Source organism: Haliotis rufescens, unplaced genomic scaffold, assembly GCF_023055435.1.
Source record: "Haliotis rufescens isolate VD_foot unplaced genomic scaffold, xgHalRufe1.0.p SCAF_7, whole genome shotgun sequence".
NCBI classification, from domain to species: domain Eukaryota; kingdom Metazoa; phylum Mollusca; class Gastropoda; order Lepetellida; family Haliotidae; genus Haliotis; species Haliotis rufescens.
Genome location: NW_025964361.1, coordinates 23,580,945 through 23,604,196, shown reverse-complemented (window position 1 = coordinate 23,604,196; position 23,252 = coordinate 23,580,945). Strand labels below are relative to the sequence as shown.

Here is a 23,252-nt window from a genome sequence, read left to right as displayed (position 1 = left end):
ATACCAATCAAAACACCTGACCACATATGAAAAATAATGTTTTTTTCTTTAACTTCTTTTGAGTAGTATATATTTCAAAGTCATAGAGACAGCATAAAATGATTTATTAAGAATTTCAAGTGTCCTTGGCAGGCAAACTAGGAAAACATCATTCTTTTGATCAAATTGGGATTTGATTATAGTTTCAGAGGTATTACATTGTATATAACATTTCATTAAGGGCAATAACGTAATGATAAGCATCAAAGCCTGTTCTTTTCTTGTCCTGTTATCAGTAAAAAAAAAGTCTGGTGTTGCCTAGTCACTTTCCTTATATTTACACCACCAGAAGATTATGGAATTTTACAATTTTTACCAAGAGACAATATCATTGTTCATTGATTTGAGGGGTAGCCGAGTGGTTAAAGCGTTGGCTCTTCACGCTGATTACCCGGGTTAGATTACCCAGATGGGTAGAATGGGTGAAGCCCATTTTCTGGTGTCCCAAGCTGTGTCCCTGCTAAAAGCGTCATAAAGCCATACTCACTCATTGATTTGACAAAGTCTTTCTAAAATTGCCCAATTAGATACTACGGTTTTCAATTTTCTTATGAATGTAAGTTTTGGTAACCATTGATGTCAGTGGTCAAAATCATAGAGGTTAGTTACCATATTATCGGAGTAAATAATCCAGTTTCAATCAGACAAACTAGTGATTGATATTATAAGCAACAATCCACGCTGTCCGGACACGATAACCCGCCATCAACCATGTCATCGAGTCTGACCACCCCACCATTAAGTCAACCATAGGCTCCTGGGGACCTATTACAACCCAGCAAGCAACACAGTGGTCTCTATCATGAGCAACATTGAAAAACATTGGGATGATGATCAGCCAATCTACAAGCAATTGAACTGAGCAGAAATGCAGATATGTACATGGTGAATAATTACTATGATGGATAACGTCTGAACTGTCTGTACCTGGCCCTTTGTCTGTGTACATGGACAATCCAATTATTTCACATACACCTGGAATATAATTAAGCACCGCTAACTACATATTTCAATACAAAACAACAACATTTCAAAATCATATCCAGTATTTATTTTCTGATAAAAATTATTCGTTTTTGTTTGCAAAGTGACCAACTCATATTGAAATCCAGAAATTGGGTCTGTTGACCATTTTGTAACAGTTTTATGGCCGACTACCCTCACAACAATGATTCCTTTCCGCATCCCACAATAAGACCCAGTGCTTGTCATCATCGGGGAACAACATCCAGTGTTCTTATATCCTCTTTGTAGCGATACCATGTTTCAACATTTATCAAAATAAGGTCAATCGCACCTGTAGATATTTCCCAAAGATACCCGGATGTTCATAACATTTGAAAACAGTCTGTGACCAAACCTATTGAGTCAACTGGTCCAACTTGACTCTTAGCATCATGCTTTTCCATGTTTATCATATGGACTTTTATAAGCTGAGCTGACTGGACCCAATGGCTCAAGTCACAGACTGTGAATACAAAGGATCGGTGCTTAAATTATTTGCAGGTGTATATAAGCAGGGTATTTATTAGGTAAACTACAGTTCCCAATCAGCCAGCGTGTGTCACCAGTCAGGCGTTCCACACAGCTGTTCCGCAGCATCACCACCTATTGTCATGATCCTGCCAGTTTATTAATAATTAAAGCTGTTCGGCAAGGATATTGGCAGCTTTCCAACCAACAGTTACTGCATTATTGCTAGCGACAGGATATTGTTATAACAACCTTTCTTCCGCCACACTTTATTGAAACAGCAGGTTGACTAAGAGCTGATAACATGAATGAATTCTCATGCTGTTTCGGCTTCCGTGTCTGAACATGCTGACTGGCCTCCCCATCCATTCATATATCTTCCACACAGGCTTTCACTCATTCATAGACAGGCAGCCGTTGCCATGGAAACAGAATCAGCAGCTCGCCATTCAACTGATGGTCTTGCTTTTCACATAGCAGTTGTCATTAGTATTCCATCAGCTTCATCAGGGGCCTGGCACAGGTTGAAATCCCATCCATCTTCAATTCTACATTCTTGGCATCACAAGAGACAAATGTTATATTTGTATGTATTCTTTGTCTCTGTCTTTCTTTGTAACTTTTAATTTAAGAATATGTTTATATCATAAACGCTTGCTAAGTGGGATCAAATATGAAAATATTGTGTCCAGTTTTCAGAAACACTGAGAATGGATGCTACCAATTTCAAAGAAGAAAGTAGGGTTGCTTGAGTCATCAGTATCAATTCAACTGTACCCCTGGTAGCATGCACACAGATTGTGTGTGTGTCCCAGGATTCATCAACAGAAAGGCCAGGTAGTTCTGATCAGATAGTCAGATTGTCTCACAATATAGTGCAATACACAATGATCATGCAATGACACATACAGTGTGACAGGAACAGATACATGGCCCAGCCAAGACAACAGGCCACTGAATACCACTCATGTATTCCCCTAATTCTGCATATTCACAACAGTTATCGTGAGTGAGTGAGTTGGGTTTAACGCCGCTTTTAACATTGTTCCAGTTATATCACAGCGTGTCAGCTTAATGTGGGAGGAAAGCCTGAAGTGATGCAGGTCTCAGACGTTTACCAGTTCGGTGAAACCCACAATCATTGGTTTCTGGCGTGTCCAAGGGACGCAACTCTGCACAGCGAATCGTGGTGCATTAGACAACTGTACCACACGTGCCCCCTCACAACAAAAATATATAAACACATCTATAACCATAACTGTGGTTGTCTTTCAATCATTTTAACACAATACTTTCAATTGTTTAATAAATAAGGCCAATGTGTTCTGTTTTTGCACTCAGTGCTTGCTACATTCTTCCTGAGATATGAGGTTTTTGAATAAAGCACAATTAAAGAATCTTTTTTAAAAACTACAGTGATGCATTTTAGATTGACTTCATATTTTTTTGCTTTTGTGTTTATGGAGGTGTTAACATAAAAACTGGTTGGCCCAATTCTCATAAATAAATACATCAACAATAATTTCCGACTGATTTTTAACTCATTAACAAAAATCCAACTAAAAAATGTAGATTACGATATAAAAATCAGTGACATTGTTTAGTACAATAATGCAACACCAGCCCTGCTCATTTTATTGACAGCCAATGGTAGTCTGTTAAGTGAGCATAGTCTAAGTTTTTTTCGCTTTAAGGAAACAAAAACTGGCTTTGTTAGCCAATCAATAGCCACAGAATCACTTTGAATTTATTTATTTCACATGGGACTAAATGTATTTTAATAACACAGTGACTATATAATTCAATCCTTACTGACATGGTCTGTGCTGTGATTGAACAGACGTCAAACAATAAATTTAGTTGGAGCTCATGGGACACAAGTTCGAAAACTAAAAGATGGCACTACAAGTGAAGATCACATTTTCAGCTGTCAAAAGTTTTAAAAGTTAGAATCAATCAGATGATTGCTTTGAGTGAGTAAGTTTGGTTAATCCCACTTTGAACAGTAGTTCAGTTACCATATTCGACGTTGTGAGCGCCCAGGTCACTCTCAAAATTAGAAATAAGGGGCACTTCTTGGAATATAATTTGGGTGAGAAAAACAGAATTGAAAGATCGTAAATTATGTGGTTTGGTTAATGCAGAAAACGATCACTCTCAGTATTTTACCCGTTTAGATATATATGTCTCTTACAAAGAATACTCTGCTTGCTTGCACGTATTATGTTACATATCTATGTATTTGTGATAACGCAGCTGCACATTAACGATGAGTAAAAAAGGTCGTTGGCGCCGATTTGTTGATATTTTATTTCATGACAGTCATATATATGACTACTGACAGTCAGAAATGATACTGTAAAAGCATATAATACATGAGAGACATATTTTTCCAGGATTTAATTGCCTATAATTAGGAGGGCATATTAAACATGAGTGCATGTTATACATGAATAAATCTGTTTTGTGTACATTGATCAATCGGAAGAGGTGCTTATTGGGGTTAATCACTTGCCAATATATTAGCAAATATCACTGTGGGCGCTTATTAGAGCAGGGCACTTCATTACATCGAATACAGTATGTCACTGCATGTGAGCTTGATGAGGGAGGAAGGCCCTTTGTGGTTTTAGATGTTTACCGCTTTGGTGAAACCCATGAGCACCAATGTGGTGCTCACAAAACCAGAACCATAATGAAGTTGAATCAGGATTCAAATGCACGATCAATCATTCCGGCAGCCTGAGGGATGCCACACTTTAAGGTACATGCTGGTGCCTCAGATGACTGGGCCACCCGTGCTTGTGTGAAGATCTACGATGAAACACCCGATCTTACAGGTGGTACCCATCACATACGGAATGAAAGTCCCCCAACATACAGTCTAGTGATACTTGTTGACACTTGTCAGACAATACCTGTTCTGTACCCTATAATTTATGCTTGCAACATAAAATGCACACATGTCAAATCAGGTGTGTCTTCACTTGACCTTGGCCTCCCAGTAAACTGTCAAAATTGTCTGGAGTTGTAAGCGACATTGTTTTCAGGCACAATATATCGCAGTGTATTTGCATTTACTTGTCTACTGTGCTGACCTTGGATAGGTTACTTTAGTAACAAGTCACAGGCCTTGAATATTAAGACATAATAGACACTACTTTCCACATAACTAGCAGTATATAACTGTGCAAACATCAGATGGTAAGTGAATGTGTTATATATCATGTCTACTACTTTACAAATGACTAGCAGCATATAACTACTACTTTCCACATGACTAGCAGTATTTAAGGATGCAGACATTAGATGAACAAGTGAATGTGTGATATATCATGTCTACTACTTTCCACATTACTAGCAGTATATAACTGTGCATACATCAGATAACAAGTGAATGTGTGATATATCATGTCTACTACTTTCCACATGACTAGCAGTATTTAATTGTGCATACATCAGATGAACAAGTGGATATGTGATATATCATGTCTACTACTTTCCACATGACTAGCAGTATTTAATTGTGCATACATCAGATGAACAAGTGGATGTGTGATATATCATGTCTACTACTTTCCACATGACTAGCAGCATATAACTACTACTTTCCACATGACTAGCAGTATTTAACGATGCAGACATTAGATGAACAAGTGAATGATTGATATATCATGTCTACTACTTTCCACATTACTAGCAGTATATAACTGTGCATACATCAGATAACAAGTGAATGTGTGATATATCATGTCTACTACTTTCCACATGACTAGCAGTATTTAATTGTGCATACATCAGATGAACAAGTGGATATGTGATATATCATGTCTACTACTTTCCACATGACTAGCAGTATTTAACTGTGCATACATCAGATGAACAAGTGGATGTGTGATATATCATGTCTACTACTTTCCAAATGACTAGCAGCATATAACTACTACTTTCCACATGACTAGCAGTATTTAACGATGCAGACATTAGATGAACAAGTGAATGTGTGATATATCATGTCTACTACTTTCCACATGACTAGCAGTATTTAACTGTGCATACATCAGATGAACAAGTGAATGTGTGATATATCATGTCTACTACTTTCCACATGACTAGCAGTATATAACTGTGCATACATCAGATGAACAAGTGAATGTGTGATATGTCTACTACTTTCCACATGACTAGCAGTATATAACTGTGCATACATCAGATGAACAAGTGAATGTGTGATATATCATGTCTACTACTTTCCACATGACTAGCAGTATTTAATGATGCGGACATTAGAGTGAGTGAGTGAGTATGGTTTTACGCCGCTTTTAGCAATATTCCAGCAATATCACGGCGGGGGACACCAGCGGACATTAGATGAACAAGTGAATGTGTGATATATCATGTCTACTACTTTCCACATGACTAGCAGTATTTAACTGTGCATACATCAGATGAACAAGTGAATGTGTGATATATCATGTCTACCACTTGTCCAGTAACCTAACATACCACGCCAGGTGAGGTATTGCATTTCCACAACCCTGAAATTTTTGAAAAGCCTAAATGACATGTTCCAGAGAGAAGAAATTAAAAATTTCAAAAGAGATTGAAATTGGGACTACCATCTTTTCTTGTCTATAGTGTGCACCTGGATTTAAAAAGCAGATGTGAAGCAGAGAATGCTCATAATACCCACACAATGAGTTTGGAAGATTCTTCCCGAAAGCAAAGACATTACCATGAGCATGTAACAGCGGACATACCATGTCGACAAATCTGTACTGAAGTACACAGATTTATCCCATTATTACACTATCTGATCATAAAAAGTGTTCATTATATATCTGGACTTATGTTTGCAGTGTCTGACAGCTCAAAATACTCAAAAGGTATTTTCTTCCAAAATACTGCATCCTCTAGAGGATGTTTGGTCATAATGCAGAAGCACAAATATCTGATACATTACAGAATCCATCATGAAACATATCTCTGTTTGTTCATACCCTAGCAGGTATCTCAGAACTGGGTAGATGAGAAACTCCAGCAGCTATCTCAGAACTGGGTAGATGGTTAGTTAACCCTAGCAGGTATCTCAGAACTGGGTAGATGAGTAGTTAACCCTAGCAGGTATCTCAGAACTGGGTAGATGAGTAGTTAACACTAGCAGGTATCTCAGAACTGGGTTGATGAGTAGTTAACACTAGCAGGTACCTCAGAACTGGGTAGATGAGTAGTTAACACTAGCAGGTACCTCAGAACTGGGTAGATGAGTAGTTAACTCTAGCAGGTATCTCAGAACTGGGTAGATGAGTAGTTAACACTAGTAGGTATCTCAGAACTGGGTAGATGAGTAGTTAGCTCTAGCAGGTATCTCAGAACTGGGTAGATGAGTAGTTAACACAAGCAGGTATCTCAGAACTGGGTAGATGAGTAGTTAACACTAGCAGGTACCTCAGAACTGGGTAGATGAGTAGTTAACACTAGCAGGTACCTCAGAACTGGGTAGATGAGTAGTTAACTCTAGCAGGTATCTCAGAACTGGGTAGATGAGTAGTTAACACTAGCAGGTACCTCAGAACTGGGTTGATGAGTAGTTAACCCTAGCAGGTATCTCAGAACTGGGTAGATGAGTTATTAACCCTAGCAGGTATCTCAGAACTGGGTAGATGAGTAGTTAACCCTAGCAGGTATCTCAGAACTGGGTAGATGAGTAGTTAACCCTAGCAGGTATCTCAGAACTGGGTAGATGAGTAGTTAACACTAGCAGGTATCTCAGAACTGGGTAGATGAGTAGTTAACACTAGCAGGTACCTCAGAACTGGGTAGATGAGTAGTTAACCCTAGCAGGTATCTCAGAACTGGGTAGATGAGTAGTTAACTCTAGCAGGTATCTCAGAACTGGGTAGATGAGTAGTTAACTCTAGCAGGTATCTCAGAACTGGGTAGATGAGTAGTTAACACAAGCAGGTATCTCAGAACTGGGTAGATGAGTAGTTAACCCTAGCAGGTATCTCAGAACTGGGTAGATGAGTAGTTAACACTAGCAGGTACCTCAGAACTGGGTAGATGAGTAGTGAAATCTAGCAGGTATCTCAGAACTGGGTAGATGAGTAGTTAACACTAGCAGGTATCTCAGAACTAGGTAGATGAGTAGTTAACACAAGCAGGTATCTCAGAACTGGGTGGATGAGTAGTTAACACAAGCAGGTATCTCAGAACTGGGTTGATGAGTAGTTAACACTAGCAGGTACCTCAGAACTGGGTAGATGAGTAGTTAACACTAGCAGGTATCTCAGAACTGGGTAGATGAGTAGTTAACTCTAGCAGGTATCTCAGAACTGGGTAGATGAGTAGTTAACACTAGCAGGTATCTCAGAACTGGGTAGATGAGTAGTTAACACTAGCAGGTACCTCAGAACTGGGTAGATGAGTAGTTAACACTAGCAGGTACCTCAGAACTGGGTAGATGAGTAGTTAACTCTAGCAGGTATCTCAGAACTGGGTAGATGAGTAGTTAACACTAGCAGGTACCTCAGAACTGGGTTGATGAGTAGTTAACCCTAGCAGGTATCTCAGAACTGGGTAGATGAGTTATTAACCCTAGCAGGTATCTCAGAACTGGGTAGATGAGTAGTTAACACTAGCAGGTATCTCAGAACTGGGTAGATGAGTAATTAACCCTAGCAGGTATCTCAGAACTGGGTAGATGAGTAGTTAACACTAGCAGGTGCCTCAGAACTAGGTAGATTAGTAGTTAACTCTAGCAGGTATCTCAGAACTGGGTAGATGAGTAGTTAACACTAGCAGGTACCTCAGAACTGGGTTGATGAGTAGTTAACACTAGCAGGTATCTCAGAACTGGGTAGATGAGTAATTAACTCTAGCAGGTATCTCAGAACTGGGTAGATGAGTAGTTAACACTAGCAGGTACCTCAGAACTGGGTAGATGAGTAGTTAACACTAGCAGGTATCTCAGAACTGGGTAGATGATTAGTTAACCCTAGCAGCTATCTCAGAACTGGGTAGATGAGTAGTTAACACTAGCAGGTATCTCAGAACTGGGTTGATGAGTAGTTAACTCTAGCAGGTATCTCAGAACTGGGTTGATGAGTAGTTAACACTAGCAGGTATCTCAGAACTGGGTTGATGAGTAGTTAACACTAGCAGGTACCTCAGAACTGGGTTGATGAGTAGTTAACACTAGCAGGTACCTCAGAACTGGGTAGATGAGTAGTTAACCCTAGCAGGTATCTGATCCAGTGGGGTGCCTCTTACGATTAGCAATAGTTTGCTGGGGACCTATTCTTACCGGGAATCCCAACAGGGTACCTTTCCAAGTGAAATCATTTAGCTCAGCAAGTTTCCATATCAGCATCATGGGTGTATAGCAGAACATTCTTTTGTAACAACAGCAATGTTTACAACAAGGTTGTGAGGAAGTGAGTTGGGTTTAATGCTGCTTTGAAGAATAGTCCACTTATACCACTGTGTGTCAGCTTAATGTGGGAGAAAAGCCCGAAGTGATGCAGGTCTTAGATGTCTACCACTTTGGTGAAACTCACAAGCACGGGTATGGTGTTGACAAACCTAGAAACATAATTGGGGCAAACCGGGATTCAAACCCACAATCACAAAGGAAGCAACTCTACACAGATTACTGCGGTGCCTGCGGCGCCTTAGACGACTGGGCCTCTCGTGCCCCCATAACATGACTGTCAGGACAGTGGACGGTTCAACTTTGTTTAACTGCATAGCTAGAGAATAACCTTTGAAATGAGGAAATATGGATTTACTGTCCCGAGGGAATAAAACCTCTAAGTTTCTGCCACAAGGTTATTCGTCATATTAACACAAAATTGTTTCCTGCAAAAATGTAGAAAATGTGAGCTTCTTGATAACAATTGGAAACATCAGCTCTGAAAATAAAAACCATAAGTGACGTCAAGAACAGTGGATGACATCATTAATTATTTAACACGTTGCTATGAACCGCTTTTCAAACAAAGAAGACGATGGAACAGTTTTTTCAAAGTGAGAATGACAGAAGAAAAAACAAATTGTATGTACCAATCGATATCCTGCTAATGCGGATTAACAGTCTACAGTCCCTCGAGTGAAAATGTGCAACACAAGATCACTGAAACATCTAGTACAAAATAAACTGTCAAAAGTTATGAAAACCATCAATCATTCTCTCAAAAACAAACTCCAGCATGCCACTTCTGTCATTGTTACGGAGGCTTTGCTGTCAGTTGCAAACAGAACACAAACACAAACTACAGGTAAAGGGAGGTAACAAGGATTTCCCACTTCCCTCGCTGGTCAAAGGGACATAACTCTTACAACTCAACTTCCAGATTCGGAGATTTTACTTCTTTACTTTTTTATTCTGTTTCTATTTTTATACACATTTTTCCAACAAGATGCCAACATTTACCTCTCCTGAGTGTCTTGTTAAACACAACTTACAGCTTCAAATTCGTTAAGAAATTATTATTTTTATTAGTAAACATGTTGTGCGTTCAAAAAATCAACAGATGGTATCAGAAGGTTACCTGCTGTCAGTTTAATTAGAGTGAGTGAGTGAGTTTGGTTTGATGACATTCTCACCAACATTCCAGCAATATCGCGGCTGGCGACACCATAAATGGGCTTCACACATTGCGCACATGTGGGGAATCAAACACAGATTTCTATAGAGAGTGAGTGAGTATGGATTAATGCCGCTTTTAGCAATAGTCCAGCAATATCACGGTGGGGGACCCATGTCGGGAATCGAACCTGGGTCTTCGGCATGACAAGTGAACGCTTTAACCACTAGGCTACCCGGCCGCCCCTTACATGGCAATAAAATGGTGGCAACTGACCATGTTGATTTTGACAAAGTAATAGATTTTTAGCATGTAGAAAATAGGATCTACATGTACAATCAGTGTCAATCACCGTCAAAAACTTCAGAACCGAATACATAGTTCAATACAGATACAGAAGATATTACATATTCGCCCAAGTGAAAATTCCTTGTCACTGGATAAGATATACATCATATTTCAATAGACACATGAAATATCCTATTTACTATATACTTCATTTGTTGTTGACAGTGGGTCTTTTAAAACAAATAACCCAAAAAAATTAAAATGCAAAATATAAATTCTCCCTACTGTAAACATTGACCTTTTCACACATGGATGCCTGCACACAAACAAGATATAGTGCTTATTGAACAAAACAAAAATAAATTCCATAACATACCTGAATTAAATTTTAGAATTCACCCATTTTCTGTTTGAGGTATTTAATCTTACAGGAACATTAAAATATCAAATTTTAAACAGAAAACCAGGAGGTCACTTAGCAATGTAAAATGTATGTAAAATATTTTCCCCGTCAATACGGAAATGTAAGTATTTCAAACTCCAGCAACTGTCGCATGTGACAGGCACATAATAAATCCTTTATTGTATTATAAGATCGTAATATAACTCTTTTTTTTGCCAATACAGGCTCCATAATTCAAGCAGTTTATCTGCATTCCACAAATGTTGAAGATCATGTATTTACTTCCCCATGGGGGGAGAGCATTTGTTGAATACATCTTGACAACCTTGTCACACAGTTGACAACCTTGACACCAACAACTGAGTATCATCACTGAAGGTAATGACGAACACTCTGGTGAAAACACTGCAGGCGGTGGTGCATCATATTGGTTTCGATGATCTCACCACATATCATATTGAGTCAGTAAGCCTCTCATACAAGAACAGAAATCTCACTGAACCAGTTTCCTTCACAGATGTCAAGGGCTAGATGTGACCAGACTGCATCAACAATGAGGTGAGGGGAATTGGGATTAATTGTCACGTTCAATACCACGTCATTCATTCACCAACATGCATGTGGGTGTGGATGCTTGTACTAGTCCGGGCTTATGCTGGTTTACAGTGCTATCCCACTGAGATGCCATGCCACAGTTTAACAATGCTTCCCCATTAGGACACAGCATACCGACTCTGAGCCAGTCTGTACTTATTTTATCCGCGAAATGCCAAGCGCACTGTAACACAAAGCATCTTCCGGGGGCAAGGGAGTTAGCTGACTATAAAAGTCAAGTTTCCACCCTTGCCAAAATAGGCTGGCATTATGGAGTTAACTTTTGGCTGGACTAACGAGTCTATGCATAGTCCAATCAAAATCATGTGACCAAGTCGTCCTTCGGTTCTGCCATACTGAATTCAGTCATTTGCAGGATTTGCAACTCGGCGTCAACAGATATTTTCCAAAATCATTTCATGTTTTTAATCAAGGTGCTCATGTGATTTGATGCACTTCACGAAGTAATACCCGTTTTATTACAATATACATTTTGATTCTCGATCAGGTCGTCTTGACTGGGTGCTGCAATTTTGTTTGAAGCAAATGTAAGTAATTCGAGAGGTGGAATCCGATTGGTCAAAAGGACGGACATAGAAGGGACAAAACTCGTAATAACCACTGGTGGTGCTACAATCCAGCCCAGAAATTACAGCCATGTTTGGCAAGGGTGGAAACTGGACTTTTACAGTCAGTTAACGCCCTTGCCTCGGGAAGATAAACACAAAGTTCCATCTTCTAACATCTTTTGGTATGATGCAACCAGGTGATCAGACCACCAACCTTCCACTCTCCAGCTCTATCCACTACACTGTGCAGTATGTCATATTTCCAAGCAGATCTACAATGGCTGCCTATGAAGTAGAAGTGTTACAGCATCCACCTTACCTCCATCACTGTCGCATGAAGGGCCTCACTGTACGACACTCTCTCGGCCAACACTGTCTGTGACATCTCACAGATGAGGGCGATCAGGTTGCCCATGCCGTCACCGGAGTGGGCTGAGGTTGGCACCATGGAGATGTATTCTGATGGATCTTTGTTGTTGAAGAATAACGTTGTGTTCAAACCCTGCAAGGATCAGACATGAGAATACAAAGGAAAAATAAAACAGCTTCCAAAAGTCATCCTTATAAGACAAGGCAACGTCTGGCTCATCTTTCTTTCCAAGAAGCAGTTCCTATTGATACTGATTAGAGGCCCCAGTTCCATGTTCAACAAAGGTTAAAGTTGTGTTAAATTCAACAAGAGTCATCACGAGATCTCCCTGGTCTGGTGCAACTCATGTTGTTCAGTATTTTTCAAAACACGAAATCATCAAAAGGCACCAGTTTACTACTAGACTGATCTGTGTAGCAGCACAGTATTTTTCAATCAACCAAAATCATCAAAAGGCTCCAGTTCACCATCAGACTGATCTGTATAGAAAATTTCATCTGGAAATATTCAACGGTTTTGGAGTTCTGCTCCGGAAATGGAAAACAACTTGTTTTCATCAAGAAAACAAACAAAAAGAAAAAAATCCCAAATCATCAAAAGGCAACCTGGGAACCTATTCTTACCCACAATCTCCATAGGACATACAACATAACTAATTGCAACAAAAAGTTCACACATCTAGATGGAAAATGAGACAAATGACATTTTTAAGATGGCTTTCTTATGAAAGCCATGTTAAAAAATCGGATCAGAATTCTGTGTGCAACACTTTGAGAAGGAAGGATCATTCTCCATGCTATAAACTCACTTGAACAACACTTGAACAAAACTTGAAAAAACATACAATAATGCTGCAATGACAGCATCCTGTCAAGGATTTATTTCCGATTCCAGACTAAGTGGCCATGGCAGGCAAATTGGGAAAAAATTGGGAAATGTTTTAGCTTTTCTACTTTACTTCATATTTTCTTAACTTGTTTTTGAATATTGACCCATGATCAGAACAAATAAACCCCTCCACATTTTACAGATTATACATACCTGTTCAGCCATTTGCACTATAACTTGGTTCATTCTCTCGTCAAACTCGCTGCGCGTGTGTGTTGTCTGTTTCTTCAGCACATTTTGGACATCACTGCCGGCGCCAGCCTTCCACTGGTACAGGCGGTCAATCTGGACAACAACGCCAACAAACAAACTCTGTTATATGGCAGTGTATTTTATTGTTGAACAATGATTGTAACTGTGTTACATTGTTTCTGTTGAGAATCACTAGACGCTCATTACATTGTATTTGGACAGTGATCAGTTGTCAAGAAGTTACTATATTTAGATGGTAGTGTGGTGTGTAAACTTCCGGTCCAGTATACCACCGATGGTGATAGTATATATATAGAAACGTGTAATGTTCCAGTGCTGCAAGCCTGGTGAGGGCACTATGTAGAAATTTCCTTGTTAGGCTATATACATAGTGGGACAAGAGTGTGTTTAGGTATCTCAACTTTCATGTGAGGATTGCTGATCATCCCTGATTCCCTGCTTAGCCCATCTCGGAAGCTTGACCATAGTCGCTGCTGGGTGAATATATATTATTATCACTGACTTTTGCTATCACCACTGCATTTATGTATTTGATACTGACTATTGCCATAATATTATATTGCCATTTAATATTGTACTACCATTTTATTGTTTATTGCCATTGTAATTGCTGTGCAGTAATTTGTGTTGACTTGTAAACCTAGTTAATTCTGCAATACATTTGTTAATTGTATACCATTTGTTGGTTGATTCTTGGTTTCACGCGAAGTTCCTTCACATACAGATTTCTGGGTTAACATATTCTTTCAATTTGGGAATCAACACGTAACAAATCACATTAACCACCTGATAAATAAACTCACAATAGTCACATTAACAACCTCTATGTGATTTGGTTGATTTAACAAGAAGAAAGCAAATCATATTTAAAGAAAATTGTTTACATATTTGCATATTTCATACCTTGGTTGCTTCGCTTCAGTAGGAGAATCATATTTTATGGCACAACTACAAATAATGTATGGGTAACATTTCCTGGTTGAACTCTTGACCGTACCAAACTTTGGTTACTGGCATTCAGCTATCAAAGTATTATTCACATGCAACATGACCACCCAATCCCTTTTTCACAGGCAACACTGGCACTGAGATACCATCCTGCAAGCCAACATGGATACTCCACTCAGACAGGAAGGAGGCCCCCGACCTTTAGAACTCCGAGTGGAGTAAGGCGGTGAGAGTCAGTCATTGATGAGGGGCTAATTCATTGCTGTGACAAACCTCTGTTACAGCATTAGTCATCTCAACAGGAAGCAAGCAAATGTTTTACTCTGCAGACACTCTAACCACTAGATCATTGGGATATTAGAAGGCAAATGGCAATGAGTAGGTGCTGCTCTGAAACAGAATTGGACCAGGCAGCTGTTGTGGAACCTACCTTATTTAAGGCAATTATGAATGGTGTGTCTTTCTCCTTGAGAAGGTTGATGGATTCTATAGTCTGTGGCTCCAGACCATGCATGATGTCCACAACAAGGATGGCAATATCACAGAGAGAGGAGCCACGTGATCGCAGGTTGCTGGAAGGAAGAGCAGCAAGGTAAACAAGAGTCATCAGGAGATGATCTATCCCCCTGGTCTTGCGCAATTCAGAAATGAGTTTGGGTACTCTTGGTTCACTGCCATTGGATTCCTTCAGTTTAGTGAATGAATGAATGAATGAATGAATGAATGAATGAATGAATGAATGAATGAATGAATGAATGAATGAATGAATGAATGAATGAATGAATGAATGAATGAATGAATGAATGAATGAATGAATGAATGAATGAATGAATGATCAGTCTGTGCCACAGTGCAGGGTAAAGAACAAAGAACATACCACAAACTGAGCAGCTTTCTATAAAGCCCGAATAACACATGCCCATTGTCATGCTCACACACTGGACTACTCCAACTGAACACAAAGAAATATTCCAAAACTAAAAAAAAAGAAACCTGAAAATATCATACACATATTACGTTGAACATGAAAAGGAGTTCACATATGTGTATTTTTGCACAAATATTAGTACAATGACAGGGGAATTGCATAAGAGCTTCAGGCAGAATGGGCTTCATGTTATTAAATCAGTAGTGGCAGGGTGGGGAATTCAACTTTTGAAACTTAACCAACAGGGTGTGAGTGTAGAGTAATCCAGGGGTATATCTCCACTCCACAATGAGGCAAGAATGGCCACAAGTATTTCCATGACAGGAAGACACTTGGGGGATTTCATGTCATTATCCATATGTTATTGCCAGTGGGGGCAGGTTCAGGGTTAGTGTACATATGCAGAGTGAAATCTAACCACGGCACTGCCTAGAAATATTTGGCTGTTTATCCATCCATATATGTTCAGGATACCACACTGAACAGGATGTGAGGCAACCGCATGAGCCAGCATGAAACTAGTGTTCTCACCTGAAAGACTCGTGGCCGGGTGTGTCGATGATGAGGAGACCAGGCACCTTGAGCTCCTGCTTCTGAAACTGCACACAGGTTGAACACCAATTAGTGTGATACAGGACACATAATACTCAGTATCTGTTCGTGACGTCCCCAAACCACATCAAACAGACATCCTTTCTTTGAATTATGACATAATATTTGAACACACATTGGAAGCCAGTATGACAGGAGTTTCTGTAGAAACATGGAAACGCTTGGCCAAAATACCTGTCAGGAAAGGAGGTTTCTTTTCTTCTTTAGAGACTGACATACTAAATCGAATACCATGTGAGTATAGTGAGGTACAAAGAGGTACCATTAGGAATAATTGAGGTCAGGTCTGTGTGGCACTTTTATACAAGATGTTTTCAGATCCGAATTCAGAATGTGAATGTTGCTTTGTAAATCCCAATTTTAATCAGCTATGAATAATGTCAATTCGTCTCTTCAATTTTGTTTGCTCATTTGCTTTAAGTGCTGCACTCAGCAATATTCCAGCCATATGACAGCAGCTAGTATATAATCGAGTCTGAACCAGACAATCCAGTGACTGATCCGAGCAACAATACACGTCATCAAGGTACAATAACATGCTGTCATCCAGGCCACCGCCCACTCAACAATACACTTCACCAAGGTACGATGTCACTGTGTCATCCAAGCCACCAACCACTCAACAATACACATCACCAAGGTACGATGTCACCCTGTCATCCAAGCCACCGACCACCCAACAATACGTCATTAAGGTACGATGTCACCCTGTCATCCAAGCCACCGACCACCCAACAATACGTCATTAAGGTACGATGACACACTATCATCCAAGCCACCGCCCACTCAACAATACACGTCACCAAGGTACGATGTCACTGTGTCATCCAAGCCACCAACCACTCAACAATACACGTCACCAAGGTACGATGTCACCCTGTCATCCAAGCCACCGACCACCCAACAATACGTCATAAAGGTACGATGTCACCGTGTCATCCAAGCCACCGACCACCCAACAATTCGTCATTAAGGTACGATGACACACTATCATCCAAGCCACCACCCACTCAACAATACACGTCACCAAGGTACGATGTCACTGTGTCATCCAAGCCACCGACCACTCAACAATACACGTCACCAAGGTACGATGTCACCCTGTCATCCAAGCCACAGACCTCCCAACAATACGTCATTAAGGTACGATGTCACCGTGTCATCCAAGCCACCGACCACCCAACAATACGTCATTAAGGTACGATGACACACTATCATCCAAGCCACCGACCACTCAACAATACGTCATTAAGGTACGATGTCACCGTGTCATCCAAGCCACCGACCACTCAACAATACGTCATTAAGGTACGATGTCACCTTGTCATCCAAGCCACCGACCACCCAACAATACACGTCACCAAGGTACGATGTCACCGCGTCATCCAAGCCACCGACCACCCAACAATACGTCATTAAGGTACGATGACACACTATCATCCAAGCCACCAACCAGTCAACAATACGTCATTAAGGTACGATGTCACCCTGTCATCCAAGCCACCGACCACCCAACAATACACGTCACCAAGGTACAATGTCACCCTGTCATCCAAGCAACCAACCACTCAACAATACACGTCACCAAGGTACGATGACACACTATCATCCAAGCCACCGACCACCCAACAATACACGTCACCAAGGTACGATGTCACTGTGTCATCCAAGCCACCAACCACTCAACAATACGTCATTAAGGTACGATGTCACCCTGTCATCCAAGCCACCGACCACCCAACAATACACGTCACCAAGGTACGATGTCACCGCGTCATCCAAGCCACCGACCACCCAACAATACGTCATTAAGGTACGATGACACACTATCATCCAAGCCACCAACCAGTCAACAATACGTCATTAAGGTACCATGTCACCCTGTCATCCAAGCCACCGACCACCCAACAATACACGTCACCAAGGTACAATGTCACCCTGTCATCCAAGCCACCAACCACTCAACAATACACGTCACCAAGGTACGATGACAAACTATCATCCAAGCCACCGACCAGTCAACAATACATCATTAAGGTACGATGTCACCCTGTCATCCAAGCCACCATCCCCAACAATACACGTCACCAAGGTACGATGTCACCGTGTCATCCAAGCCACCGACCACCCAACAATACACGTCACCAAAGTACGATGTCACCCTGTCATCCAAGCCACCGACCAGTCAACAATACACGTTACCAAGGTACGATGTCACCGTGTCATCCAAGCCACCGACCACCCAACAATACACGTCACCAAGGTACGATGTCACTGTGTCATCCAAGCCACCGACCAGTCAACAATACACGTCACCAAGGTACGACGTCACCGTGTCATCCAAGCCACCGACCACCCAACAATACACGTCACCAAGGTACGATGTCACCCTGTCATCCAAGCCACCGACCACCCAACAATACGTCAGTAAGGTACGATGTCACCGTGTCATCCAAGCCACAGACCACCCAACAATACACATCACCAAGGTACGATGTCACCCTGTCATCCAAGCCACCGACCACCCAACAATACGTCATATACGATTAAATTGCCTCGTAAAAAAAGCATCCGAACCTGCGGCAGGAGATCTATCTGAATAAGCATGGACAAAGTACACAACTATGTACAATCGAGTGTCAGCGTATATGTGTAGAATATAGGATATCAACTGTGGGGAACCAGTCATGCAACAGTGCAGTGCCTGCTCCTGGTGACTCTACCTCTTTGCACATCTTTGTCTGATCCATGATCGCTTCCACCGGCACATTGGTGGCTCCGATCTGCTGCGTGATCCCGCCGGCCTCCCCGTCCTGCACGTTTGTCCGCCGCAGCTGCAACAGATAACAATCAGTGAGCGGTTAACACCAACTTCAACAACATTCTAGCTCCATCCAGGACGTCTAAGCTAACCAGTGAAAGGATGAGACATAATCCCTGCCATCAGGGTATGATAAAATCAGCAAGGTCACGGGGAATAGCTGGCGACCTATACTGACTAGGAATTCATGCACAGTGGACGAGGATGTGAATCCCCACTTAAATCAGCGAAAAATGAGGACCTATTTGGATGTGGACACTCCAACACTCATTGTCAGCAACACTGCGTTGCCTTACCTTGTCAAGGATCTTCGTCTTGCCCGTGTCAACGTGACCCAGCACACAAACAACAGGAGCTCGAAGAACATCCGTGGTTCTCTTCTTTGCACATTCTCGAGTCCATTTCTGAAAATTTTAACAACCCATTAGTTGCTCAGCTGTATTTACTGCAAAATTATATATTTTCCATAAATTTTCAAGTAAAAATTGCTAAGTGACGTAAATTATGGTTCTATCAGAATCAGGTTTAGTCATCAGTTTGTAACAAAGCTCTTTAGGTGAAAAATAGTTTGAAAAATAATTGTAAGTTAAATATTTGTGTGTCTTGGAGTGGGATGTTTACATTGGGGAGATACACAACTACTTAACTTCTTTTGAGTAGTAAATGTTGATATATACAGATTGTAAGCTAAACAAATCTCAAATCTACCACAATGTGTTACATAAATCTCCTATTTCATTTTCCAGTCTAGTGATCAAGTCGGCATCTACCCACCTCTATCTTCTCCCTAACCCCCTCCAGTATAGTGATCAAGTCGGCATCTACCTACCTCTATCTTCTCCCTACCCCTCTCGATGGGAGTCATGTCTTCTTCATCAGATGACTCTTCACTGCTCTCTGTCTCCTCATCACTGTCTTCATCACTCTCCTCATCACTTTCTTCCTCCGATTCCTCCTCTTCTTCGTCGGATTCCTCTTTTCCTGAGGTCGACGGTTTTGCTGATTCTGTGAAAGAAATATATCTCCTTGATGTACATTTTGTCTTGTCTATTCCCCACAACACATTCCATGTTAAACCTTAGCTATATGGATGAAACAGGCAGGGTTTTATCTTGGTCCAGGGGACCCCCAATAATTAATTTTAAGGGTCCTTGCAGGCAATAAGAGGGTCCTGTAAAGTAATGAAATGGTGTAGTGTACTGTACTTTTTGATAATTACTTTAAGGCTTGGAATGAATCAATGATCATGTGGACAGTGGTCATGATTGATGGAGGAAATGACAGACACCCATAACTGCTCTTGATGCACTGTAGGAACAATGAATATTATTGTGCGTCGCGTAAAACACTCAACAGGTCTCATGACTTTCTGCCTTGGTTGGCTAAGACATATTTGGTGATAGTTGCAGGGGTGATAGATCATAGTATTCAAGAAATGAAATGAGATGAAATGGGGTTTAACATTGCATTCAAGATTATTGCCCAATACTGCAATGTGCATTAGTGGCCTGATCAGATCAGTGGGACCAGGCAGATCAAGGGGACAGGGCAGATCAGGGGGACTGGGCAATTCAGGGGGACTGGGCAATTCAGGGGGACCGGGCAGATCAGGGGGACCGGGCAAATCAGGGGGACCGGGCAAATCAGGGGGACCGGGGAGATCAGGGGGACCGGGCAGATCAGGGGGACAGGGCAGATCAGGGGGACAGGGCAGATCAGGGGGACCGGGCAGATCAGGGGGACCTGGCAGATCAGGGGGACCGGGGAGATCAGGCAGATCAGGGGGACCAGGTAGATCAGGTAGATCTGGGGACCAGGTAGATCAGGGGGACCGGGCAGATCAAGTAGATCAGGGGGACCAGGTAGACCAGGGGGACCAGGCAGATCAGGGGGACCGGGTAGATCAGGGGGACCGGGCAGATCAGGGGGACCGGGCAGATCAGGGGTACTGGGCAGATCAGGGGTACTGGGCAGATCAGGGGGACCGGGTAGATCAGGGGGACCAGGCAGATCAGGTAGATCTGGGGACCAGGCAGATCAGGGGGACCGGGCAGATCAGGTAGATCAGGGGGACCAGGTAGATCAGGGGGACCAGGCAGCTCAGGGGGACCAGGTAGATCAGGGGTACCGGGCAGATCAGGGGGACCGGGTAAATCAGGGGGACCGGGCAGATCAGGGGGACCAGGCTGATCAGGTAGATCTGGGGACCAGGTCATAGTTTCACCTGTCATGGTCCTACCCGTCATAGTTTCACCTGTCATGGTCCTACCCGTCATAGTTTCACCTGTCATGGTCTGACCTGTCATAGTTTCACCTGTCATGGTCCTACCCGTCATAGTTTCACCTGTCATGGTCCTACCCGTCATAGTTTCACCTGTCATGGTCCTACCTGTCATAGTTTCACCCATCAAGGTGCAACCTGTCCTAGTTTCACCTGTCCTAGTTTCACCTGTCATGGTCTGACCTGTCATGGTCCTACCCGTCATAGTTTCACCCATCAAGGTGCAACCTGTCATGGTCTGACCTGTCATAGTTTTACCTGTCATGGTCTGACCTGTCATAGTTTCACCTGTCATGGTCCGACCTGGCATGGTTTCACCTGTCATGGTCTGACCTGTCATGGTTTCACCTGTCATGGTCCAACCTGTCCTAGTTTAACCTGTCATGGTCCTACCCGTCATAGTTTCACCTGTCATGGTCTGACCTGTCATGGTTTCACCTGTCATGATCTGACCTGTCATAGTTTCACCTGTCATGGTCCGACCTGTCGTAGTTTCACCTGTCATGGTCCTACCCGTCATAGTTTCACCTGTCATGGTCCGACCTCTCATAGTTTCACCTGTCATGGTCCGACCTGTCGTAGTTTCACCTGCCATGGTTTCACCTGTCATGGTCCGACCTGTCATAGTTTCACCTGTCATGGTCTAACCTGTCATAGTTTCACCTGTCATGGTCTGACCTGTCATAGGTTCACCTGTCATGGTCTAACCTGTCATGGTTTCACCCATCAAGGTCCAACCTGTCCTAGTTTCACCTGTCACGGTCCTACCCGTCATAGTTTCACCTGTCACGGTCCTACCGGTCATAGTTTCACCTGTCATGGTTTCACCTGTCATAGTTTCACCCACAATTTCACCCATCAAGGTCCGACCTGTCATAGTTTCACCTGTCATTGTCCGACCTGTCGTAGTTTCACCTGTCATGGTTTCACCTGTCATAGTTTCACCCACAATTTCACCCATCAAGGTCCGACCTGTCATAGTTTCACCTGTCATTGTCCGACCTGTCACAGTTTCACCTGTCACGGTCCTACCTGTCATAGTTTCACCTGTCATGGTTTCACCTGTCATAGTTTCACCTGTCATGGTTTCACCTGTCATAGTTTCACCTGTCACGGTCCTACCCGTCATAGTTTCACCTGTCACGGTCCTACCCCTCAGTTTCACCTGTCATGGTTTCACCTGTCATAGTTTCACCCACAATTTCACCTATCAAGGTCCGACCTGTCATAGTTTCACCTGTCACGGTCCAACCTGTCATAGTTTCACCTGTCATTGTCCGACCTGTCGTAGTTTCACCTGTCATGGTTTCACCTGTCATAGTTTCACCTGTCATAGTTTCACCCACAATTTCACCCATCAAGGTCCGACCTGTCATAGTTTCACCTGTCATTGTCCGACCTGTCACAGTTTCACCTGTCATGGTCCTACTCGTCATAGTTTCACCCTTAATTTCACCCATCAAGGTGCAACCTGTCATAGTTTCACCTGTCATGGTTTCACCCATAATTCCACACATCATGGCTTCACTTGTTGTAGTTTTACCTGTCATGGTCTGACCTGTCATACTTTCACCTGTCCTAGGTTCACCTGTCATACTTTCAATTGTTGAAGTTTCACCCATCATGGTTTCACCTGTCCAAGTTTCACCTGTCATGGACTGACCTGTCATAGTTTCACCCATAATAGTTTTACCAATCATGGTTTCACCTGTCATAGTTTCACCTACCTGTCTTGGATTCGTTTGCTGTTTTCTCCAGCTTTGTTTCCTCCTCATCAGACAGATCCCATGCATCCTTCACGCCCTCATCTGCATCCTCCCAGGAATCCTTTACTTCAGTAGCTGGTTCCTCCTTCCCTGTTTCTTCCACAGCTGCCTTCTCAGGGACGTTCTCAATCACCGGGGTCTTCTCCTCAGATGGTGAAGGTGTCTGCTCTGCTGCAGGATCTAACAATCATCATCATCAGTTCAGATCTTAAAGGGACAGTTAGGTAACCAAGTGTTGAACATCTTCCCGCGACAAACGTGTCCACTAGCCTATATCAAAGCCTACTTTCTAACCATGCCACACCAAGGCCACTTTTCTTGGCCCGACCCTGGCACCACCTTGCGTAGATTACGAGTTGTGCCCCTTGTAATAAAAATGCGAGATTCAATGAGATCACTGTTCTTACCTCGTATAGTTTTACAAAGATGGCGACTACCATAAGCGCCGACCTAGTCGATCAGGTAACGAAA

At 42.1% G+C, this 23,252-nt stretch overlaps 1 protein-coding gene across 3 annotated transcripts in view; it reads right to left on the bottom strand.

Annotated features, from left to right (window-relative positions):
• LOC124137459 (eukaryotic translation initiation factor 5B-like) overlaps positions 1–23,252 on the bottom strand; it is a 130,024-nt gene that overhangs the window by 92,112 nt on the left and 14,660 nt on the right. For all 3 annotated transcript variants that reach the window (XM_046503755.2, XM_046503757.2, XM_046503756.2), the window contains exons 11-18: positions 22,743–22,961; positions 19,564–19,739; positions 19,031–19,138; positions 18,637–18,747; positions 15,833–15,900; positions 14,804–14,945; positions 13,366–13,497; positions 12,274–12,456 (exon numbers count right to left, since the gene is read on the bottom strand). In XM_046503755.2, the coding sequence (XP_046359711.2) occupies positions 12,274–12,456; positions 13,366–13,497; positions 14,804–14,945; positions 15,833–15,900; positions 18,637–18,747; positions 19,031–19,138; positions 19,564–19,739; positions 22,743–22,961 (1,139 nt within the window). The remainder of the gene's footprint in view (positions 1–12,273; positions 12,457–13,365; positions 13,498–14,803; positions 14,946–15,832; positions 15,901–18,636; positions 18,748–19,030; positions 19,139–19,563; positions 19,740–22,742; positions 22,962–23,252) is intronic.